This window comes from Rhinatrema bivittatum, chromosome 2 (assembly GCF_901001135.1).
Source record: "Rhinatrema bivittatum chromosome 2, aRhiBiv1.1, whole genome shotgun sequence".
Taxonomy (NCBI): domain Eukaryota; kingdom Metazoa; phylum Chordata; class Amphibia; order Gymnophiona; family Rhinatrematidae; genus Rhinatrema; species Rhinatrema bivittatum.
This window is the reverse complement of record NC_042616.1, coordinates 242743096-242765780: the sequence shown is the minus strand read 5'-3', so window position 1 is coordinate 242765780 and position 22685 is coordinate 242743096. Positions and strand designations below refer to the sequence as shown.

The following is a 22685-nucleotide window of genomic DNA, read 5'->3' as shown; positions in this document are numbered from 1 at the left end:
GGTCCATCAAGCCCAGAATCCTGTTTCCAACAGAGGCCAAACCAGGTTACAAGTACCCGGCAAGTACCCACATATTAAATAGATCCCATACCACTATTGCCAGTAATAAGCAGTGGTTATTCCCTAAGTCAACTTGATTAATAGCTGTTTACAGACTTCTCCTCCAGCCCAGGTACACTAACTGCCTTAACCACATCCTCTGGCAATGAATTCCAGAGCTTAATTGTGCGTTGAGTGAAAAAGAATTTTCTCCAATTTGTTTTAAATTTCCTACTAGCAAATTTTATGGAGTGCCTCTTAGTCCTTCTATTATCTGAAAGAGTAAATAACCAATTTACATTTACCCATTCTAGCCCGCTCATTAATTAATTTTATTTCATAACTCTAACCCAGAAAAATTTTTTCTTTGGCAAGCAACTGTTGTCCCTCCATGATTTGTAGGATGGGAACACAGCTCTTTTCCATGTTATCCTCCAAGTAGGGGAAAAAATCATCCCCAAGGCAGGAACAGAGAATCTCAATGTGAGGCAGTGCCCCTATTTTCCCCCTTAAATTGGTGCAGGACCAGGCAGGGTGCCTGGAACCCTTTAATTTCCCTTATAAGAGAAAGCTCTATGGGTTGGGCCCAGCAGGGGAGGAATAAGAGCTGGGACCCAGGTAGGGATAGGCAGACCAAGCCCAGGCCTCCAGGAGGAAGGCAGGTCCTATAGAAAATGCTGTTCAAACTGAGCTGTGCCAAAGCTGAGCTGTGAGTTGTTAGGATTTGTGGGTTCGTGGGCTCCTGGGCCGAGGTGAGAGATGGTACCACCCCCAGGGAGAAGCCCCGTGAGCCTCACCTTCAGGAGGCGAGGTCCCAGTTGCTGAGAGTGCAGGACAGCAGGTACTGGAGAGAGAGCAGAGAGACGAGAGACACTGCCCGTGGAGCGGAGAGTGTAGCAAGAAAGTCACACAGACACAGAGGTACCACAGGATCTGTGGAGTGGGATATACCCAAGAGGGAGGATTCCTCTGTAGAGATGATACGGCAATGGTCCGCAGAGCGGGGTACACCGGTGAGGGTCCACAGTAGAGATGATATGGCAATGGTCCACAGAGCAGGGTACACCGATGAGGGTTCCTCAGTAGAGAGAATACGGTAATGGTCCGCAAGTGAAGTACTCACAGTGGAAGTAGTGATGGTTCCACAGGAAGCACCGGGGAGTGGGGCAGGCAGCGGTCCTAGGCACAAGGCCCTCCGAGGAGCCAATAGCCAGAGATGAGAAAAGGGCCCCCAAGGAGCGGGTACCCGGGACGCCTCACGCCAAGGAAGCAGGAGCTGGAATGGAAGGTCCGTAGTGAGTGAAGCAGATTCAGCAAAGAGGGAACTCGTTGCCAAATCATAGGCAGACAGGGCCAGCCAGCTTAAGAGTCCATGAAGAATGACGTCATCCGGGGGAATGCCCCCACGGTTCCCGCCATAATGTGCATAAGACTGGCCCGGAAGTGTGCGCGCACACCTAAGGAGCTCCCAGGGCAAGATGGCCGTCGGCAGTGTTCACGCCATCCAGGGAGGCCTAGGAACAGGGGCAGGCAGGCCGGCAATAGCTGGTGGAGGCCACAAGTCTTCCCAATGGAGTCAGTGCAGTGAAGCAAGAGGTGAGCAACAGCGTTCGCAGCCGTCTGCGACCGACGGGCGTAACAGTACCCCCCTTCTTAGGGCCCCTCCCCGGGAGTTTGGGTTTTCTTGGATGAGAGACATGGAACTAATTGATCAGTTCTTTGTCAGGGATATTGACTGCCGGTTCCCAGCTGTTTTCTTCTGGGCCAAATCCTTCCCACGAGATCAAATATTCCCATCGCTTACCGCGCTTCCTCACATCCAGGATGTCCTGTTCTTGATATGTAATGTCCTCCTCTGCCACCAGAGGTTATGGCTTGGGAGGTTTCTTGGAGAATTCAGACAAGATGAGAGGCTTTAATAGTGAGTTGTGGAAGGCGTTATGAATCTTGAGCGATGTAGGTAGGTGGAGGCTGTACACGACCGGACCCAGCCAGCAAAGTACAGCAAAAGGCCCAATGTATTTGGGAGCGAAGCGGGCTGAAGGCAGTTTTAAGCGGAGAAAGCAAGTGCTGAGCCACACTTTGTCTCCAGGGTTAAACTGAAGAGCTGCCCGATGATGGGCGGCTTACTGTAGAAGTTGTTTGGTGTGCTCCCAAAGTTGATGTAACTCTAGTGCAGAAGCCTGCACCACTAGAGAAGACACGGACACAGGTAGTGGAAGAGGAGGCAGAGGCTGGTGTCTGTAAACTATTTGAAAGGGTGATGACCCTGTAGATGCAGACTGGTGGGAGTTTAAGGCAAACTCAGCCTAGGGTAGTAAGTCGGACCAATTATTATGCCGAGAGTTCACACACACCTGAAGAAATTGTTTCAGGGTTTGGTTCGTCCTCTCTGTCTGACCATTGGCTTGCGGGTGATAGGCTGATGTGAAGTCTAAGGCAATATCAAACTTTTTACATAGTGACCTCCAAAATCTGGCCATGAATTGAACACCTCGATCCGAAAGTATATGTCTCGGGAGCTGTGGAGGCGAAACATGTGGCGAAAGAAAAGTTTTGCTAATTCCGGGGCTGAAGGAAGACCAGGTAATGCCACAAAGTGAGCCATCTTCGAAAATCGGTGCACTGTAACTCAAATGGTGTTGCATTTGGAAGGAGGTAGGTCCACAAAGAAATCTGTGGCCATGTGTGTCCACGGCTCACTAGGTGCAGGAAGAGGTTGTAAGAGACCCCAAGGATGGCCCGTCGGCGGCTTCTGATGAGCACAAGTGGAACATGATTCCACATATGCTTGAGTGTCTTTCTTCATGGTTGGCCACCAATAGAATCTCTGGAGAGTGAAAAGAGTTCTAGCTTGTCCGGTGTGGCCTGCCAGCAAGGAATGATGCGCCCACCAGAGGATTTTCCTTCGCAGTGGTCGGAGAACCACCGTCTTCCCAGATGGCACTGTGAGTGTAGTGGAGAGGAGAACTTTAGTTAGATCAATGATGTGCTGTGGAATATCCGGAACATCTTCTGTGGTGAAAGAACAAGAGAGAAAGGGGAGGTGAAAGAAGCTATTTTAGCCAAAAGATCTTCATTCAAAAATTGGAAGAAGGATCCAACAGAAGAAAATAGGATAAAGCATAAACATTGGCAAGTTAAATGTAAGACATTGATAAGAAGGCTAAGAGAGAATTTGAAAAGAAGTTGGCTGTAGAGGCAAAAACTCACAGTAAAAACTTTTTTAAATATATCCGAAGCAGAAAGCCTGTGAGGGAGTCAGTTGGACCGTTAGATGATCGAGGGGTTAAAGGGGCACTTAGAGAAGATAAGGCCATCGCGGAAAGATTAAATGATTTCTTTGCTTCGGTGTTTACTGAAGAGGATGTTGGGGAGGTACCCGTAATGGAGAAGGTTTTCATGGGTAATGATTCAGATGGACTGAATCAAATCACGGTGAACCTAGAAGATGTGGTAGGCCTGATTGACAAACTGAAGAGTAGTAAATCACCTGGACCGGATGGTATACACCCCAGAGTTCTGAAGGAACTAAAAAATGAAATTTCAGACCTATTAGTAAAAATTTGTAACTTATCATTAAAATCATCTATTGTACCTGAAGACTGGAGGATAGCAAATGTAACCCCAATATTTAAAAAGGGCTCCAGGGGAGATCCGGGAAACTACAGACCGGTTAGCCTGACTTCAGTGCCAGGAAAAATAGTGGAAAGTGTTCTAAACATCAAAATCACAGAACATATAGAAAGACATGGTTTAATGGAACAAAGTCAGCATGGCTTTACCCAGGGCAAGTCTTGCCTCACAAATCTGCTTCACTTTTTTGAAGGAGTTAATAAACATGTGGATAAAGGTGAACCGGTAGATATAGTATACTTGGATTTTCAGAAGGCGTTTGACAAAGTTCCTCATGAGAGGCTTCTAGGAAAAGTAAAAAGTCATGGGATAGGTGGCGATGTCCTTTCATGGATTGCAAACTGGCTAAAAGACAGGAAACAGAGAGTAGGATTAAATGGGCAATTTTCTCAGTGGAAGGGAGTGGACAGTGGAGTGCCTCAGGGATCTGTATTGGGACCCTTACTGTTCAATATATTTATAAATGATCTGGAAAGAAATACGACGAGTGAGATAATCAAATTTGCAGATGACACAAAATTGCTCAGAGTAGTTAAATCACAAGCAGATTGTGATAAATTGCAGGAAGACCTTGTGAGACTGGAAAATTGGGCATCCAAATGGCAGATGAAATTTAATGTGGATAAGTGCAAGGTGATGCATATAGGGAAAAATAACCCATGCTATAATTACACGATGTTGGGTTCCATATTAGGTGCTACAACCCAAGAAAGAGATCTAGGTGTCATAGTGGATAACACATTGAAATCGTCGGTTCAGTGTGCTGCGGCAGTCAAAAAAGCAAACAGAATGTTGGGAATTATTAGAAAAGGAATGATGAATAAAACGGAAAATGTCATAATGCCTCTGTATCGCTCCATGGTGAGACCGCACCTTGAATACTGTGTACAATTCTGGTCGCCGCATCTCAAAAAAGATATAATTGCGATGGAGAAGGTACAGAGAAGGGCTACCAAAATGATAAGGGGAATGGAACAACTCCCCTATGAGGAAAGACTAAACAGGTTAGGACTTTTCAGCTTGGAGAAGAGACGACTGAGGGGGGATATGATAGAGGTGTTTAAAATCATGAGAGATCTAGAACGGGTAGATGTGAATCGGTTATTTACTCTTTCGGATAATAGAAAGACTAGGGGACACTCCATGAAGTTAGCATGGGGCACATTTAAAACTAATCGGAGAAAGTTCTTTTTTACTCAACGCACAATTAAACTCTGGAATTTGTTGCCAGAGAATGTGGTTCGTGCAGTTAGTATAGCTGTGTTTAAAAAAGGATTGGATAAGTTCTTGGAGGAGAAGTCCATTACCTGCTATTAAGTTCACTTAGAGAATAGCCACTGCCATTAGCAATGGTTACATGGAATAGACTTAGTTTTTGGGTACTTGCCAGGTTCTTATGGCCTGGATTGGCCACTGTTGGAAACAGGATGCTGGGCTTGATGGACCCTTGGTCTGACCCAGTATGGCATTTTCTTATGTTCTTATGTTCTTATGTAGAGTGTATCGGCTCAAGCGTTCTTATTAGCTGGCCGATTTCATAGTAGGAAATTGAACCGAGTAAAAAAGAGAGACCAGTGGGCCTGTCTGTGATTCAGGCGTTGAGTATGGTGCAGGTATTCGTGGTTCTTGTGGTCAGTATATACCGTGACCTGGTGCTGCGCTCCCTCGAGCCAGGGATGCCACTCCTCGAAGGCCAGTTTAATCACCAGTAATTCCTTGTCCCTGACTCCATAATTAAGCTCAACTGGGAAGAATCGTCGGGAGAAAAAAGAGCATGGGTGCAAGGTGTGATTGGCTGATTGCTGGTTGAATACTGCTCCAACACTGATGTCTGAAGCGTCTACTTCGACGATGAAGTGTCATCGGGGGTCGGGATGACGCAAGCATGGTTCACATAGGAACGCCTCCTTGAGCTCCTGGAAGGCGGTTATGGCCTCGGGTGCCTACTGAGAGGGATTGGCTTCCTTACGAGTCATGGCTGTGAGTGGGGCGGTCAGTGTTGAATAGTGATGGATGAATGATCTGTAGTAGTTCATAAACCCAAGGAATCTTTGGAGTGCCTTAAGGCCCGTTGGTAGAGGCCAATCACGAATACTCTTGGTCTTCTGTGGATCCATCTGGAAACCCTGGCTCGAGACCACATAGCAGAGAAAAGGGACTGTCTCCTGGTCAAAAGAACATTTCTCCAGATTGGCGTATAACTGGTTGTCCCTTAAGCGTTGTAGGATGTTGGCGACGTCCTGGTGATGGCTCTGGAGGTCTTGTGAAAATACCAGGATGTCATCCAGGTAGACCATGATGCAATTGTAGAGCATGTCTCTGAAGATCTCGTTCATCATATTCTGAAGTACCGCTGGCGCGTTGCAGAGGCCAAACGGCATTACCAGGTATTCAAAATGGCCATCGTGGGTGTTAAATGCGGTTTTCCATTCGTCGCCCTGGCATATCCTGACCAAATTATAAGCTCCCCTGAGGTCCAATTTGGTAAATATCTTGGCCCCCTGGAGCCTGTCAAAAAGTTCAGAGATTAATAGCAAAGGGTAACGGTCCTTCTGGGTAATCTCGTTTAAGACACGGTAATCTATGCACGGCCGGAGGGAGCCATCCTTTTTCCCCACAAAAAAGAATCCTGCTCCAGCGGGAGATGTGGAAGGCTGAATGAAGCCTTTTGCCAAATTTTCTTGTATATATTTATTCAGACATGACTTTTGTCTCTGTTAGTGAAAGTGGGTAGACACTTCCTTGGGGAGGCTCAGTATTAGGCAATACATTTATAGCGCAATCAAATGAATGGTGAGGAGGTAGGGTGTCCACAGCTTTCTTTGAAAACACATCCGCAAAGGAGGAGTACTGTGGCGGGAGACCCGGAAGGGACATCGTAGTATCTAGGCAAGGTATTGGAGAGATGACCTCCAAGCACTTTTTATGGCAGGAGTTGCCCCATTGGGACAATTGTAGAGTGCTCATATTGAATTGCGAAATGTGAAGTTTTAATCATGGGAGTCCGAGGACCACAGGGTGTATAGCCTTGTCCAGTACCAGAAAGGAGATGGTCTCCAGGTGCAGAGATCCAGTGTGGAGTCAGATGGGGACCGTGGAGAAAGTAACTTTACCTGGTAACGGTTCGCCATGAATGGAGGAGAGCAGTAATGGCGTTGGTGTACAGATGGTGGGAATTCGAAGGTGTTACACGAGTTGTCTTAGGATAAAATTTCCACCGGCCCCGGAGTCCACCAAGGCCAGGGTGTGAATTCCAGAGCGTCATTGTTAATTGAGACAGGCAGAGTTAACGGAAGAGAGGGTGAAGTCAGGTCTAGGAGAAGTCCTCCGGCAGAACCTAGGACTGGGAGTTTCCCGGACAGAGTGGACAGGAGGGTACCGCATGACCCGTTTGACCACAATACATACAAAGGCCAGATCTTTGACGATGATGCTTTTCCTGGGAGGATAGATGGCTATGACCCATTTGCATCGGTTTCTCTTCCTCGGTGCTGTGTGTAGTAGCAGTCTGAGTGGAAGAGGTTGGGTGAATGCCATCCTCTTGGATCCTCTGGCCTCGTGCGAACGCTCACAAAGACGGCGGTCAATGCGACCGGCGAGGTATATAAGAGAATCCAACACCTCAGCGGGTTCTCGTGCTGCTAATTCGTCCTTGATACGCGGGCTCAAACCTTCGAGGAATATAGCACACAAGCATCCCAGGTCCCAGTGTAATTCAGACGAGAGAGTCCTAATCTCGATGACATAATTGGTCAGAGATCTGGAACCTTATTGCAGATGCAGGAGCGTAGACCTGGAGATGGCCTTTCAACCTGTGTCGTCAAATACAGAGCGAAATAGGGCGAGGAAACCCGGCAGGTCGTGGAGGATTGGATCCATTTGCTCCCAAAGGGGTAATGCTTTCCCATCCAGGAGGGACAGGCTGAATGTTGTCTTGGAAATTACATCAGGGAAATATGCAGGTTGTAAAGAAAAGTGCATGTTGCACTGGTTCAAAAAGTCCCTACACAACAAGAGGTCACCTGCAAAATGAGGAGGTGCCGGCAAGGGCACTGTAGGCCGGAATGGTGACACATGTGAAGTGGGTTAGGCTTGGCAAGCATCGAGGCAGAGTCCAGCCGATTATTCAATTGATTTATGGTGCTAGCCAAAGTCTCCAGAATCTTTTGCTGTTCTGTAATTCGCTGGGCCAGGCCAGGGATGGCCTGGAGCGCCGAGACCTGTGCCGGGTCCAAGGACTTGGCAATCTGTTAGGATTTGTGGGTTCATGGGTCCCTGGGCCGAGGTGAGAGATGGTACTGCCCATGGGGATGAGCCCCATAAGCCTCACCATTGGGAGGTGAGGTCCCAGCTGCTGGGTGTGCAGGACAGCAGGTACTGAAGAGAGAGCAGAGAGAGAGAGAGAGACACTGCCCACCGAGCGGAGTGTGTAGAAGAAAGTCACAAGACACAGAGGTGCCACAGGGAGGATTCCTCTGTAGAGATGATACGGCAATGGTCCACAGAGTGAGGTACACCGGTGAGGGTGCACAGTAGAGATGATATGGCAATGGTCCGCAGAGTGCGATACACTGATGAGGGTTTCTCAGTAGAGATGATACGGTAGTGGTCCACGGAGCGGGGTACACCAATGAAGGTTCCTCAATAAAGATGATACGGTAATGGTCCTCAGAGTGGGGTACACCGATGAGGGTTCCTCAGTAGAGAGAATAAGGTAATGGTCCGCAAGCGAAGTACTCACAGTGGAAGTAGTGATGGTTCCAGAGGAAGCCCCAGGGAGCGTGGCAGGCAGCCGTCCTAGGCGAAAGGCCCTCTAAGGAGTGGATAGCCAGAGATGAGGAAAGGGCTCCCGAGGAGCGGGTACCCAGGACATTTCACGCCGAGGAAGCAGGAGCTGGAATGGAAGGTCCGTGGTGAGCGAAGCGGATTCAGCAATGAGGGAACTCGTTGCCAAGTCATAGGCAGACAGGGCCAGCCGGCTTAAGAGTCCATGGAGAATGACATCATCCGGGGGGAATGCCCCTAAGGTTCCCGCCATGACGTGCATAAGACTGGCCTGGAAGCTCGCATGCACGCCTAAGGAGCTCCAAGGGCAAGATGGCGGTCGGCAGCATCCACGCCATCCAGGGAGGCCTAGGAACAGGGGCGGGCAGGCCGGCAATAGCTGGCGGAGGCCGCAAGTCTTCCCAATTAAGTCAGTGCAGTGAGGCAAGAGGTGAGCAACAGTGGTCGCAGCTGTCTGTGACCGGGCGTAACATGAGTACTCAGGGAAGCAGTACTAAACTGTGAGTAATTGAGTACACTGTTCTGGAGGGAAGGACAGTCTACTGTTGTTTGTTTATGATGCTGAATAAAGATATAGTGTTTTAAGAAAAGCTGGAGTTAGACTGAATTTATGTCTCCAGGCCTGGGGGATCACCGCTTGGTCCCACACTCCAGAAAAACAAACTCTCTCCCAGACTTGCTCACTCAACAACAAGACAAACTCTTCCAGACCGATTGATTAGAGATGTGCCTCTTCCGTTCTCCCAAGTATCAGATGGTGGGCCTAAATTTGGAGACTGGGGCAACTCCAAAACCTATATGCCTCCTTCTTTGAAACCTAACTCAAAGTACCACACTGTACTATATACACTCCTACAGTTAAGCATGTGGGAGATACTGTTCTCCGCATACTTGAAGGAGGTGCTGGCTAGGAATGGTATGCTCCCTCCTCACTCCCTACCCAAAACCTGAGCTAGGTACATCTAGTGGAGACTTGCTGCTCTCTAACTGCTAAGAATGGCAAAGCAATAAAAAGACCTTAACTTGATATATTAAGTAAACCTAAAACCTTATTTCATTAATTCAGCCATATATTAAATTAGTTACAATATTCCATGAATAATAACATGCGATTAATAATTCCATTACCAACAATAAGCAACACTTTAAAAAAGGGTTATTTTCTTAAGGATACAGAAATGGAATCAGCTGTTGTCATGGACTGTAGATCACAGACAAAACTGAACAAAATTAAAAAAAAAAAAAAATAGAATAGAAAGACACAAACACCACACATTGACAGCTCCTTTTACTGGAGCCTCTGTACAGATTATGACTTTTAACTTTCCTGTTACAGATTAGATGTGACATTTACATAACCACAAATACAAAGCAACACAAGCGCACAACAAGCAAACTGCTGAGCTCCTTCTTCTGAAAGCAGCAAACCTCAGACTCCGACTGGCTGCTGTTTTCATCACAGTTCTATAGATCAGCTCCGTCTGAATAGTTGGATTGATAATGACAGCCACGCAGACCACAAACACATACATAACCAAGTGCACAAACAGACTGCAGAGATCTTCCTTTTTCTGTGCTGTCAGACTCTTGCTAATGGCTATTTGCTTAATTCACCTTTATTAAAAGGTCAATTTAACCCCTTCTTACTCTCTCAAGTTTCTTCCCTGAAATCTACAACTTGGAATATTTTACTTTTATTCTACTTCTAACTATTCAGTTCAACTGCCAGTCTCTGAGGTTTTTTCTTTTTTTAGAGTCTGTTGCCTTGGCATGTGCCCAGTCTAGTTCGATTCTGAATGAAGCAAGATCAATAAACCTAAGTGTGCACTTTTTCTCAAAATGTTACAGCTCTTTAGGACATACACCCGGTAGCACTTATTACATGATAGCTGACCTGAATACCCCTTGCCAGGAGTTCATTGTCTATCTGTCTGTCTGTTTTGATACTTTAAAGTCCCTACTGTGCTCACCATTATGTTAAATCTTCACAACAGGTATCTTGAAATCTTATGATTTATGTTGTGCAATACTATGCATACCTACAACACTACTATATAACTGGTAACAAACATTTAGTGGTGCATTCACCCATCTTCAGGATGTGGAAAAATGTACTGCCAAAGGTCATTCACTGAATTTGGGGAATACACATGATCACATCTCATATTTCAAAATGGCAATCAAGAGGCCCTGTATGTCTCAGAGAAGCAGAAAAAACTCCTTTTATATGGATTTTTAGATCAGTGTGAGCTGAGGGCAAAGAGCTAAAAATTCTCACCCACATTTCAGTTAGCACGCTGACTCATTTTGTTCAACTGTAAAACAAATATGAATCCCTACTCCCAAGAAAACAATGGGAGAAACCAAAACATTACAAGGGAATAAGCAAATGATTATATGGTGATTCATAAATAAATAGTAAAAATCAACTTAACACTCCTGTTCTACATTATTTATAAAATGGTCACATATCTTACTAAAAGTCATTTACCATATGGAAAGTCTATTGCCACTTTCCACTTTGTCCTTATTGCCATAACATCTCCACATTACATGAACGGGATGGGAACAAGACCTTCAGAAATCACACATGCTTTCCTTTATACCCTCTGTCAACATCTGTAGGGTAAGGCAACATTCCTTCATTTTCACGTGGCACTGTGTTGGGGAGTGCTAGGAGAACTGGCCGCTTACCAGGAGATGTGTTCTTGGGCCACGGCTCGACCCCAGAGGAACTCCGAAAAGGTGCCGCGGTAGGCGAGGCATGCCCGAGCATGGGTTGAACAGGAGTGAGGCTGGACTGAAGACTGGAGATACTGACCCTCCTCCGGACCTGCACGCTTCGGAAGACTAACAACGCAATGGTGGTTTTATGAACAGTCCTCTGACCATTCCAAGCCCTTTCAGACCTGCTGCAGGGTACGGCAAGAAGCGGCAGGCCGGATGGAGGCCAGGGCAGCGAAGACCGGAACATGGAGACTCAGACAAGACTCAGGAGCGAGGTACTTGGATGCCCAGACAAGACTCGGGTATACGGACAGTGGCGCGATCCCTCAGGGCGCCCTACTCAGCCAGTACTACTGGTCTGGTCACGGACCACCCTGTCCTACAACCACGGGAGCAGGACCAGCGCAGGAAGGAACGGGGTACTTGGCTTTCAGAAGACTCAGGAGCGAGGTACAAGGCTTTAAGAAGACTCGGGAGTGAGGTACTAGGCTTTCAGAAGACTCAGGAACAAGGTACAAGGCTTGCATCATGAAGCGCCCTACTCAGCCCACCAGCGGGGCTGGTTGCGGACCACAACATGGCTTGCCGTGGGGTACCAAGCTTACAGAAGACTCAGGAACAAGGTACTTGGCTTTCAGAAGACTCATGAACAAGGTACAAGGCTTGCATCATGAAGCGCCCTACTCAGCCCGCCCGTGGGGCTGGTCGAGGACCACAACATGGCTTGCTACGGGGTACCAAGCTTACAGAAGACTCAGGAACGAGGAACCAGGGGTTCAGGACGACAGGACAGGATCACGAACTACAGGATCAGGAGAAGCAACATCAGAGCTGGGTCAGGGGCATCAGGAACAAACATCTGGACTGGAACATGGATTAGGATCAAAAGATAGACCTCAGGGCTGGATCAAGAACATCAGGTAGAAATCTGGACTGAAACGTGGACATCAAGACATGACGAGGAGCTCCAACAAAGAACAGGAAAAGCAGGACCTTGAAGAAGTGCTGGAACAAGGACGACTCCTGGCGCGAAGGACAGCAGGATCCCAGGAGTGACCAACTCCTTGCGAAGGCAAAGCTGGAATGGACGCTGAGCCTTTTGTAGGGCTGAAGAGGACAATGCCCAGGGAGGGCTCAGCAGAGGGCCACACCTGGCTGGCCCTTGAAAAGGAGGAGAGAGGCACGGGCCCACGCCTATGATATTAAGTCGCTATGATATTAAGTCGGAGGGCCCAAAGATAAAAAAAAAAAAAAATCTGCCCGCGGGCTGAAAAACGGACGCTCAATTTTGCCAGCATCCGTTTTCCAAACCCGTGGCTGTCAGCGGGTTTGACAACTGATGCCAGTAAAATTAAGCGTTGGCTGTCAAACCCGCTGACAGCCTCCTTTTTACCGCGGGCCCTAATTTGCATACCTGGGCTTCCTGAATCGAGCGCTCAGGAGAGTGGCCTGGGCATGCATCAGGAGAGCGGGCGCTCGCTGGCTCTCCCGCGAAGTTTTCTGTATCGGTCCGTGTGTGATCAATGTTTCAGCAGCACACATGCTGGGGTGCCTTCGCTGCTCAGATAATCCCTGAGGAGCCTCTCAAGCATGGTATCGGGCACCTGTCTCTCTCTCTCCACCTGCTGAGTGAGCCTGCACTCTCATACTCTTTTCCCTTACAGTCATTGAGGATATGATCAGTCTTATTTCTTCTATTGTCTTGCCACCATCCCTCGGTGTCTGGTTATCTAAATGCCTTGGGGGGGGGGGGGGGGGGGGGGGGGAGGAGAGGATAAAATGGGCTTTGTCTCAAAACTATCATAATTGCTCCCATTGACTATAATGTGTGGCCACAACAGAGCTCTGACCTGGAGATATTCAAGCCTGAAGCAGGAGTAAATACATTCAGCTCTAAAGGCTGCTAGAGACAAATGAAAAGCATGATTATATGTAAGTGAATAGATGGCTGTGAGCAAGTCCATGGATGGAATGAAGGGCATTAATAGAACATCTTTGGTACCCCTGCCTTCTCCTTCACACCCTGAAAAATAATCTTTCAGTCTGTGATCAACATCTGTTTTACTTTTCCATCCATTTACTGAAAACAGTATATTCATCGTTTACCTTCTTCCCAAGCCAAAAACGATTAGGGGATTAATCAAGCCCTTAGTCATTATAGATGGATATAGTTAATGTGAAATTGGGAATGTTGGGCCTTGTAAAGAGGAAGCAATAGTGCCCAGAAAAACCCAAGGTGATATTTTGGAGAATCTAGCTGGTACTTATGCATTAATATTTGGTTATACACATGCATGCATAATAAAAATTAAAGATGATGTTCTAGAACTGAATGCAGAACATATATGTATTTATTGTTTGTTTTTATATATTTTATGTTTTATATTGTTTTTAATTATATGTGTAAACTGTTATCCATGTTGAACCATATGGAAACTGTGAAATATAAGATGGCTAAAAAAATAAATACCTTCTGATTTTCCTGCTGAGGGCCCTGATTTTAATTTCACTTTAATACTATGTATAATTACCCTCCTTAATGTTAGATACATTCCTGGTCCTTGCCAGAAATGTTAATCAGAATGTTTTCTTCCTACCTTCTGCTCTGCAGTTTGAAATAGTTCAGATTAGATCATCTGCCCCAAAGGACATTAGAACATGACTGACAATACAGGAGGGCACTGGATATCACTCAAAGTAATGGACAGGCTTCTGATCTCAGGCTTGCTGACAAGGCAGTCTGAACGAGGTCAGTGTCTTTAAAGAAGAAATGTCTTTATATATAAATTAATGATTATGAAAAAGGATATAGTGTTATTAGTGATAATTGTTAATGATTCTCACGATGCCTAAACTAGGAAATAAACAGAAGACAACCTACTATATAAAAGAGAGAGAGAGAGAGAGATATTCCCTGTTTAGCATATTTTCGCTACTTCAGGTTAGAGTAATTTATAAAATGCGTCTGTGTGCATTCAAAAAAAGGAAGGCTGGAAAAATGGCAAACAAAAGAATAAAGAGGTCGCTGGAATCTGAAGGAGGATGGATTTGGAACCTAAAGGGGTTTTTCCACTCTCCGGAGCCCTACAAAATGACTCTCAGGCAAGTTTTAATAGTAAAGAATTGATTGAAGGTGGAAATAAATAAATAATAGCTATCCAAAGAAGCAATGTTTACAAAAATAAGCGTTTGTGAGTAGTCAGATGCTACCATTCCCCAGTCTGCTATTATTTGCGAGCAATATCCACTTTCCCCTTGAAAGAAAGGCTTCCTCTGGTGTATAACTGTTGATAGAAAGAAGGCTCTTTGTGCCACAGTACCTGTCTTCCATCCATTGCTCCTCGCATCTCCTTGAAGGTTGAGCTGAATTCTCCAATGAAATCGTGTTTGCCATTCGAGTCCCAGTCCCATACTATGCACTGGGGGGAAAACAAACAAGAGAACCACCACAGTAAAACACTGGAACAAAGAACAGACACGGACAATGTTTATTTACTGAAATGCTGCCCTGGGAGGGGAATATCCATAGAGCGAAGGAACAAGTTGATAACACAAAATTAAAATGATATGACTTATGTGAAATATGAACTCCCAATTATCTATAGGGACTGCAGTGCAAAAATACTTTTGGGGAAATAAAATAAATGTCGATCTTCATTACAGGAATAAACTGAACTCAGCTCAACAGAAAAGTTTCTGTATAACATCTTGCACTCTGCTACAGTTAGAAGGTAACTTTTAAATAGGTGTGCGCATTCATCGGCCTGTGCCCGAGGACGCAGCCAGTTTATAACTTACGCACGTGTATGTGTGCGTGATATAAAATAGCCTGACCACGTGCACATATGCGCGCAATTTTAAGTGGATGCACGCCTATGCGAGCAAATGCCCCTTCTACCACATAAATGGGAGAATTTTTTAAAAAGCACACGTGCCGACACCATTACCAGTTTTCCCAGTTGGTTCCCAGTTCATCCAGGTAAGGAAGAGGACTTTCAAACCTCCCTAATTTAATAGCCTTCCTTCTCCCTGTTAGTCCTGACCCTTAACACTCCACAGATCTGACTATTTGTCTTTATTTTACAACTTGCACGTCATTCATAGCAGAAGTAAAGTTATGTGGCAGGGACCAGGTGTGCATCAGTGCGCATACGAATTTACACGCTAATTTCAAGTTAAAATCCAGGAACGCCCAAGCCTTGCCCAGGCCATGCCCACGCCCTGCTTCCTTTTTTTTTAAACTTTTTATTTGTGTCTGTAGCGGCAAGCACACACATATCCAGGTGGCTTTTATAATCCGCCTGGCGCATGCCGGCCTGACTTGTACGTGTATTTCCCGGTTTTGACACACGCCAGACTTTTAAAATTCACATTTTACATTTTATCAGAAGGAAGGGAAAACACTTTGGAGGGCAATTTTCAAAGGCATTTACCCAGTTAAATAGATATTTAACTTGGTAAAATGGCTTAACTGATAAATTGCCTTCTTCGAATGCTTAGCCATGCTAAAGCAAGGTGTCCTGTGGGTGTGTTTAGATCAGGGAATAAAATAGCATTTATACAAGTGAGCAAGTGTTCGCATGCTGTTTTTATTCTCCACACAGTCACCTGCACAAATAGCTGATGCAAAGCATATGGACTCAGGGATGGTAACTTTTAGACAAGCACGCGGGTGCATTCTTCGGCCCATGCCCGGGTATGCGGCCATTTATAACATTCACACATATATGCGTGGATGTTATAAAATAGCCTGACCGCGTGCATCTGTGCACGAATTTTAAATGGATGAGTACCTGTGCGAGCAAATGCTACTTCTAGGGATAGGACTTCCAAACCCCCCTAGTATAATAGCCCCCCTTCTCTCCTGTTCGCCCCGACCCTTATAACCCCGCTGATGTGTCTGTTTATCTTTATCGTTATAACTTGCACATCATTGATAGGAGAAGTAAAGTTAAGCAGCAGGGGACCCCCTTGCGTGCCTGTGCATGTAAGTATTTATGTACGAATTTCAATGTGAAATCCAGGAATGCCCATGCTCCACCCAGACCATGCCCCGCCCCTTTTTTGGAACTTTTCTTTTGCGCATGTAGTGACAAGTAGCGCATAATGGGCTGGCTTTTAAAATCTGCTCAGTGTGTGCCAGCCTGACTTGTTCGTGAATTTCCTGGTTTTGATGCACAGCGGGCTTTTAAAATTCACCTATTAGTACACAAGCTGAAGTCTGCAAATGCTAATTTTTCTTTTGAAAATATAGGTAAGGTACCTTTGGGTAAAAAGGGAGGTAACATAGGAAATTTATTATTTGTATGTCTTATTTATTGTATGGCCTGTGTCTCATGTGTGCTTTTTATTTTATTTTATTTATTTATTTTATTTTATTTTATTTTATTTTATTTTATTTCATTTAGGTTGGAGTCATTTCTTTTAGTAAGTTCTGAATAAGTATTGTTTTTTAGTGTGGATTTTGTGAGGTTTATACTTTAGTTCATTTGTTTCTTGTGACCTGATTTGAGCTCATAATTTGACTTGAATTGGTGCACTATAATTTTATCTTTCCAGCTAGAGTCCAGTTACTGGTTGAAGATTTGATTTTGATTATAGACTGGTTGAAGTCCATTATTAGGTAAGTGTTTGGTTAAGTTTTTGTTTTGAATTGGGGTTGAAGTCTTCTTATTTTTGAATTTCATGGATGGAAGTGGTTAGAGTCCAGTTCCAACATATAAGTAATAAAAGGAATAAAAGAAAAAAACAATCTATAAATAACAAAGACAAAAAAACCCCAAAAAACAAAACCAAGAACTAGAAAATGTTAAAAAGGAAAAAAAGCAAGAATTAGAAAACAAAGACAAAAAAAGCAAGAATAAGAAAAATTGAAAAGAAAAAAAAGGAAAAAAGAGTATGTGAAATTAAAAAGACACTAGTGTGATTTTTTATTTTTGAACATGGAAGGAAGCACTCCTCAGCCCCTTCCACCACCTGATTACAGATGCATCTCCTATTAAATGACCTAGAATAGACTGAAGACTTCAGCGAGGAATTAGATAACTTAGGGAGTCATTTATCAAAGCGCTATATGGCATTTTCGCATGCATTGAGTTTTCGCATGAAAAAAATGCCTTCAATGCATGCAAAAACACCTTTAACACATGCGAAAACGCCATAACGCATAATGTGATGCAAATTAGAAAAAGGGGAAGAGTTTGGGGTGGGATTTGTGGCCAAGTGGGCTGGCTTCATCATTTGCGAAGCCATATCGCACGGCTTTAACTACACTTTTTTCATTTGCGTAAAGCTGTGCGATAGGGCTTTATTGTGCTATTTTTTGCAAATGCTGTTTTTAGTTCCTGGAGATCCAGCCTAGCTATCAGGGCCTTTCTACAACCACTTGGAGAGAGAGAGAGAGAGAGAGACTAGCCATAATGCCCTCATACTGTTACGAGTGCAAGGAGCGCGGTCGCCTCTAGAACAGGTAGAGTAAGCCCTTGGGCCACGGCAAGACTCTGGGAGGAGCCCCAAGCCACACTGTGGGAGGTGAGCCGATGCAAGCATGGAGAGCCAGGCAGGTACTGAAGCAGGAATGAGGAACAGAGTCTGACCCTCAGCCGGACCTGCACACCCATGGCAACCAACAACGCAATGTTGATTGATGAACGGTCCTCCGACTGTTCCAAGCCCTTTCGGACCTGCCGCTGGGTAACGGCATAGGGCAGCAGGCCGGACAGAGGATGAGGGCAGACAGAGTCCTTAGAACACTGAAGACATCATACACGAGGGCTGAAGCAAGGCATCATAGACGAGGGCTGAAGCAAGGCATCATAGACGAGGGCTAGGAAGGAAGACATTGGCACTGTCTCTCAGGGCACCCTACACAGCCAGCACGGCTGGACTGGTCACCCTGTCCTACAGCCGCAGGAGCGGGACGTGCACAGGGAAGAGGAAGCGGTGGGTTACTGCACTCCTGGCAGTCTAAGGCAGATTGCTGCACTCCTGGCAGCCTAAAGCAGGTTGCTGCACTCCTGGCAGCCTAAAGCAGGTAGGAACATCAGGAACAGGATCAGGCACTGGAGCAGGAACTGGATCAGGAACAAACATCAGGAAAATCCGCAACGAACATCAAGGCAACAGGCAGAGACACTGGACAGGGAGCCGTCAAGACAAGCGAGACCACGGAGGACCTGGATCGGTCAGCAAACACAGACAACTGTAGAACCCAATCCAAAGGCCAACAGGAACTGAAGTGAAAGTCCTTTTATACTGCTGCATGCAGGCGACTCCCTGGGAGGAGTTCACCTGGACCGCCCCTCGCTGGCCCTATAACTGAGGTGGAGAACCGCGGGCCAGTCCCTAGGGAGAAGGATGTGGCCACAACCAGGAAGTCCAAGCAAACACAAGCAAGCCACAGGCAGGCCTCAAGAACAGCTAGGCCTCCCAGGCCCTGGAGCAAATCCTGGATAGTACGCAGGCGAGGCCCTGGCTTCGGAGTGGCCTCCAGAGGAAAGGTGAGATACCTCCTGTAGCGCAGCAACAGGGGGGATCGTAACACATACTAGGTAGGTATTTATTAGAGATATGCATTTGTTTTTGCCGAACTGGAAAATTTCAACGAATTTTCCTGTTTTTTCGCACTAATGGGAGTTAGTGTGCGCTAACAGGGAGTTAGCGCGTGCTAACTTAAAAAACGATTTTCACGAAAAAAAAGACCTGAACTGCAAAAAAATGACATTTCCCGCGGTGAATGAAAAACGAAGAATGACACGAACACAAAAAATGATTCACATCTCCAGTATTTATACCAATATATGAGGCCTATGTAGTCACTTGAGGTAAGGTATAGGTATTAGTGTAGGGGTTAGGGGCCACTTTGACATTCTAAGTGAGACATATGAACAGAACAATGCTCTCTTGTGAAGATTTGTTGACCTTCGGAATGAGGAAATTCACCCAAAGATGAGATTTCTGCAATGTTCTCTCAACCTAGCTTGATGTTACCCAGGTAGAGAGTCCATCAAGCTAGGTTGAGAGTTATTGCAGTTTGCGCTAATACCTATGCGAAGTGATAAGATAGCGAACTTTGCGATAAACTGCCTATTACCATAAAACACACCCCTTTTCCTATCGCATGTGATATTTAGTGCATATTGATAAATCCAGGCCTTAGAAAATGAAGCTTTAGGTGAAAAATTAACAGTATAAGATAATGGATTGCAAGAAGCAGATCAGAGAAAGCAGAAATTAACTAAAGCTGAATTCAAAGATAGGGTAGAAAAGTCTACACATACTCAGTTAAATTACTCAAAAACAAAGACTTTTGAGTTTTAAGGATCCTGAGCCTTCCTGACTTTAGAAATTGGTCAGGTTGAAAATACCCAGGGCACTAGGGGAAGAAGATTAAGAGGACGTCCTTTGAGAAAAGAGATGGCTCCTGGTCCCTGTAATTATTGTCACAGGAGGACATTGGAAAAGAGAGTATCTTTTTAATAACTATCATCCACCTCCTCCTCCTCCGCTTTCGAGCCATTCTGTGCTGTTTCTTGCAGCTCAGCTATATGAATTCAGATGTTAGAAACTGCCAGGGATTTCTCATAATCTACTGATATGGTTAACTCATTTAATGCTTTAAGCTAAGAGTAGAGAAAATTGCTTACTATACCCATGCTTTTTGATAAATGAAACAGAATAGCTATTTTTATTAGAAGATTTTTTTTTATCCTAAGTAATGCTGTAGTTTGTATCTCTTAATAATGAAGCCATTTGAAATCCTTCTTTAGATTCTGTCTCAAGGAAGCCTTGCTCTCCGTATGTACTGATGGAACTTCTGTTGTGTTTTCCTTTATCTGTTACAGTGTTAGAATATAGTCTAAGGGGCAGAGTCTCCTACTTACTTATAAGCAAAACTTAAAAATCACATGATTTACAAGAATTTCATCCCATTATATGTGATAAGAATTATTATTTGAACCAATTAGGAAGATGTTGTGCCAATAAACAAACTATGGATTGGAGTGTAAATTAAAATATTTTGATCTATTTATCCTAAATTGTAATAACACATATCTTTAGAGACTTCAGAGACTTCTACTGTAGAAACAGAAATTGCGATACTATTAACTGTTGTCTATGTGAAAGTGACAGTTACAAATATGGAATCATGCTTGTAGTGTGTGCTGTATGTGTTAATGAAAATTTGTATTGATAATTGAGTGTGCAATGTACCATGAAGAAGAAGAAAACTGTTTTTAAATAGGTGAGGTTTGTTAGTTGTTAAGGCTTTGCTTATTTTAACAATTCTATGCAGCTGCTCTGTAAACTAAAAGGTAGAATTTAAGAGCCACATGCGGGTGCAAACGTGTGTGCGTTTGCCAGCACGCGCGCACATGGACGCACCAATTTTATAACATGCACGCATTTATGTGCACATGTAAAATCGGCTAACACGTAAGGAGGAAATTTTGGTAGGAATGCGTGGCGACGCAATAGGCCTATTTCTAGGTTCCCTCCCAGTTCGCCCCAGTAAAGGAGCGGACTTCCTAAACCCCCCAACTTGCCTCCCTTTTACCCTACTAGTCCAGACCCCTAAAACCCTGCTGACTACCCTTTTTTTTTAATTTCACTTCCTACATGCTGTCCGTAGCAGAAGCGAGTTATATGGATGAGAGATCCCGGTGTGTGCTAGAGCACGTAAGTGACTTCATGGGTGGTTTCATATCACGCTCATGCCCTGTCCAGACCATGCCCACATCCCACCCCCTTTTTTTTGTCAAACTTTTTTATCCACATACTGAGAGATATGCGCGTGGACGCGGGCCTTTTAAAATCTGTGCTGCCCACACACAGCCGAGTCACGCACATATCTCCCGGTTTTGCAGTGCATAAGGCTTTTAAAATTTGCCCTTAATCTTTCACTCTGCTTTTGTCTTATTAAAATAAACGGGCTTGTTGCAAATTACTTTACTGTTGTAGTGTTTAGAATTGTAGCAGCGATAGCTTGTGTATGTTAAGAAATTTTAGAGCTACTGTAATGATGTTAATTCTACAGCGTGAAATAATTGATTTAAAAAAGACAATCCTTAATACGTTTTTTCTATGATTAATTTTCGTCTTCCCTTGCACGAAAAAGAATTTATATTACCTGTTAATAAATAAATATCCAGTTCTATATTAAACATTGAACTATAAGATGCCTTCAGAATTGTTTAGACTATTCATGAACTTGCAAAGAGAGAGAAGAGACATTCTATGTAAACAAAGGTATTTTTCAAGTTCTTTCTCAAAACTGGAAAATTTACTGGTAGTCTTTTTTTTATCTTGGGTGCTGTCTATTTGTTATTTTCGCCGTACGTGCTTCTGCTTTGCAAATGTTTTAAATCCATTCCATGTTTTCTGGTAGTGTTCCTGAGGTTTGTTTTGTTCTCTGTGTGCTTTGTGCTTATGATTCAGTTTTAAACTCTTATTAACTGTGTTAAAATTTGTTTTGAGAAACATGAATGAAAAAGTAAAGAATTTTCACTTCTGGATTATTCATGTATTTCTTCACAAAAAGTGCCTTTTGTTGTTTATAAGTTTAGAAATGGTCGTTTACCTATTTTTTTATATTAATATGAATTTTAGCATTGCTGAGATATTAATGAGAGAATGAGAGGTCCGACGGTCTCCCTGACCGGCGGACCAGTATAATACGGGCCCAGGCTCACTCCGGGAGCTGGCCAGGTCCGTAGGGGGGGCGGGACCGCCCCCCGGGGGGGGCGCGAGGTGAGTCAGGGGTCCGGAGGTCACGGGGAGGTTAGGTTAGGAGAGCACGGGGAGCCGGGGGGGAGGGGGTCGCGAGCCGAGGGCTCCTGCTGTGCTGGCTGGTCAGGATTGGCTGGCCAGCAGCAGTGGGCGGTCCCTCAGGCTATCCCGGAGCGGAGGCTCACAGCCGGCATTCTCGGCGTGCCGCTCCGGGAGCGTAGACGGCCGTTGTTTGGGGTGTGAGAGGAAGGCGCCGTTTTGGGTTGGCGCGGGCGGTTTGTGCGTTCGCGGGGTGAGAGGAACGGTGCGGCGCTTCGGTGGCGATACTAATTTAAAAAAAAAAAAAGGGAAGGAAAAGTTTTTTCCTGCCTTTGTCCTCCCGTTCGGTGCGCAGCTGATAGGGCGGGCGTGCGCGCGGGTGCGGGCGTGTCGGCAGCGGTGACGGAGGCTGGACGTCGGCGGCGCCGGAATGGATCTGCCGGACCTGGATTCGGAGGAGGCTGCATGGATTCCTGCGGAGTCGGAGGACGAGGCGGTGGAGGCCTTTCTGGACCGCGGGGCTGGCTGGGGGCGGTGTGATCCGGTGAGTGGCGTGCAGCCGGCAGGCAGGGCTGATGGGGGGCGGCTTGTGGTGGCTGGGAGGGCTGACGAAGAGGGGCGGGCCGCGAGCCCGGTGTTTTTTGAGGTGGCCGCCTCGGTAGGGCCGTTGCGCGGCGGGCCTAGGGGTAGGCCCTCACGTGGGTCGCGTTCGCGCTCGAGGGCGCGCGGAG

General features: G+C 45.5%; 1 protein-coding gene across 3 annotated transcripts in view; it reads right to left on the bottom strand.

The window, feature by feature from the left end:
• The window catches only part of CPNE4 (copine 4), a 988906-nt gene that overhangs the window by 154274 nt on the left and 811947 nt on the right, over nt 1-22685 (bottom strand). For all 3 annotated transcript variants that reach the window (XM_029589334.1, XM_029589333.1, XM_029589332.1), the window contains exon 9: nt 14508-14606. In XM_029589334.1, the coding sequence (XP_029445194.1) occupies nt 14508-14606 (99 nt within the window). The remainder of the gene's footprint in view (nt 1-14507; nt 14607-22685) is intronic.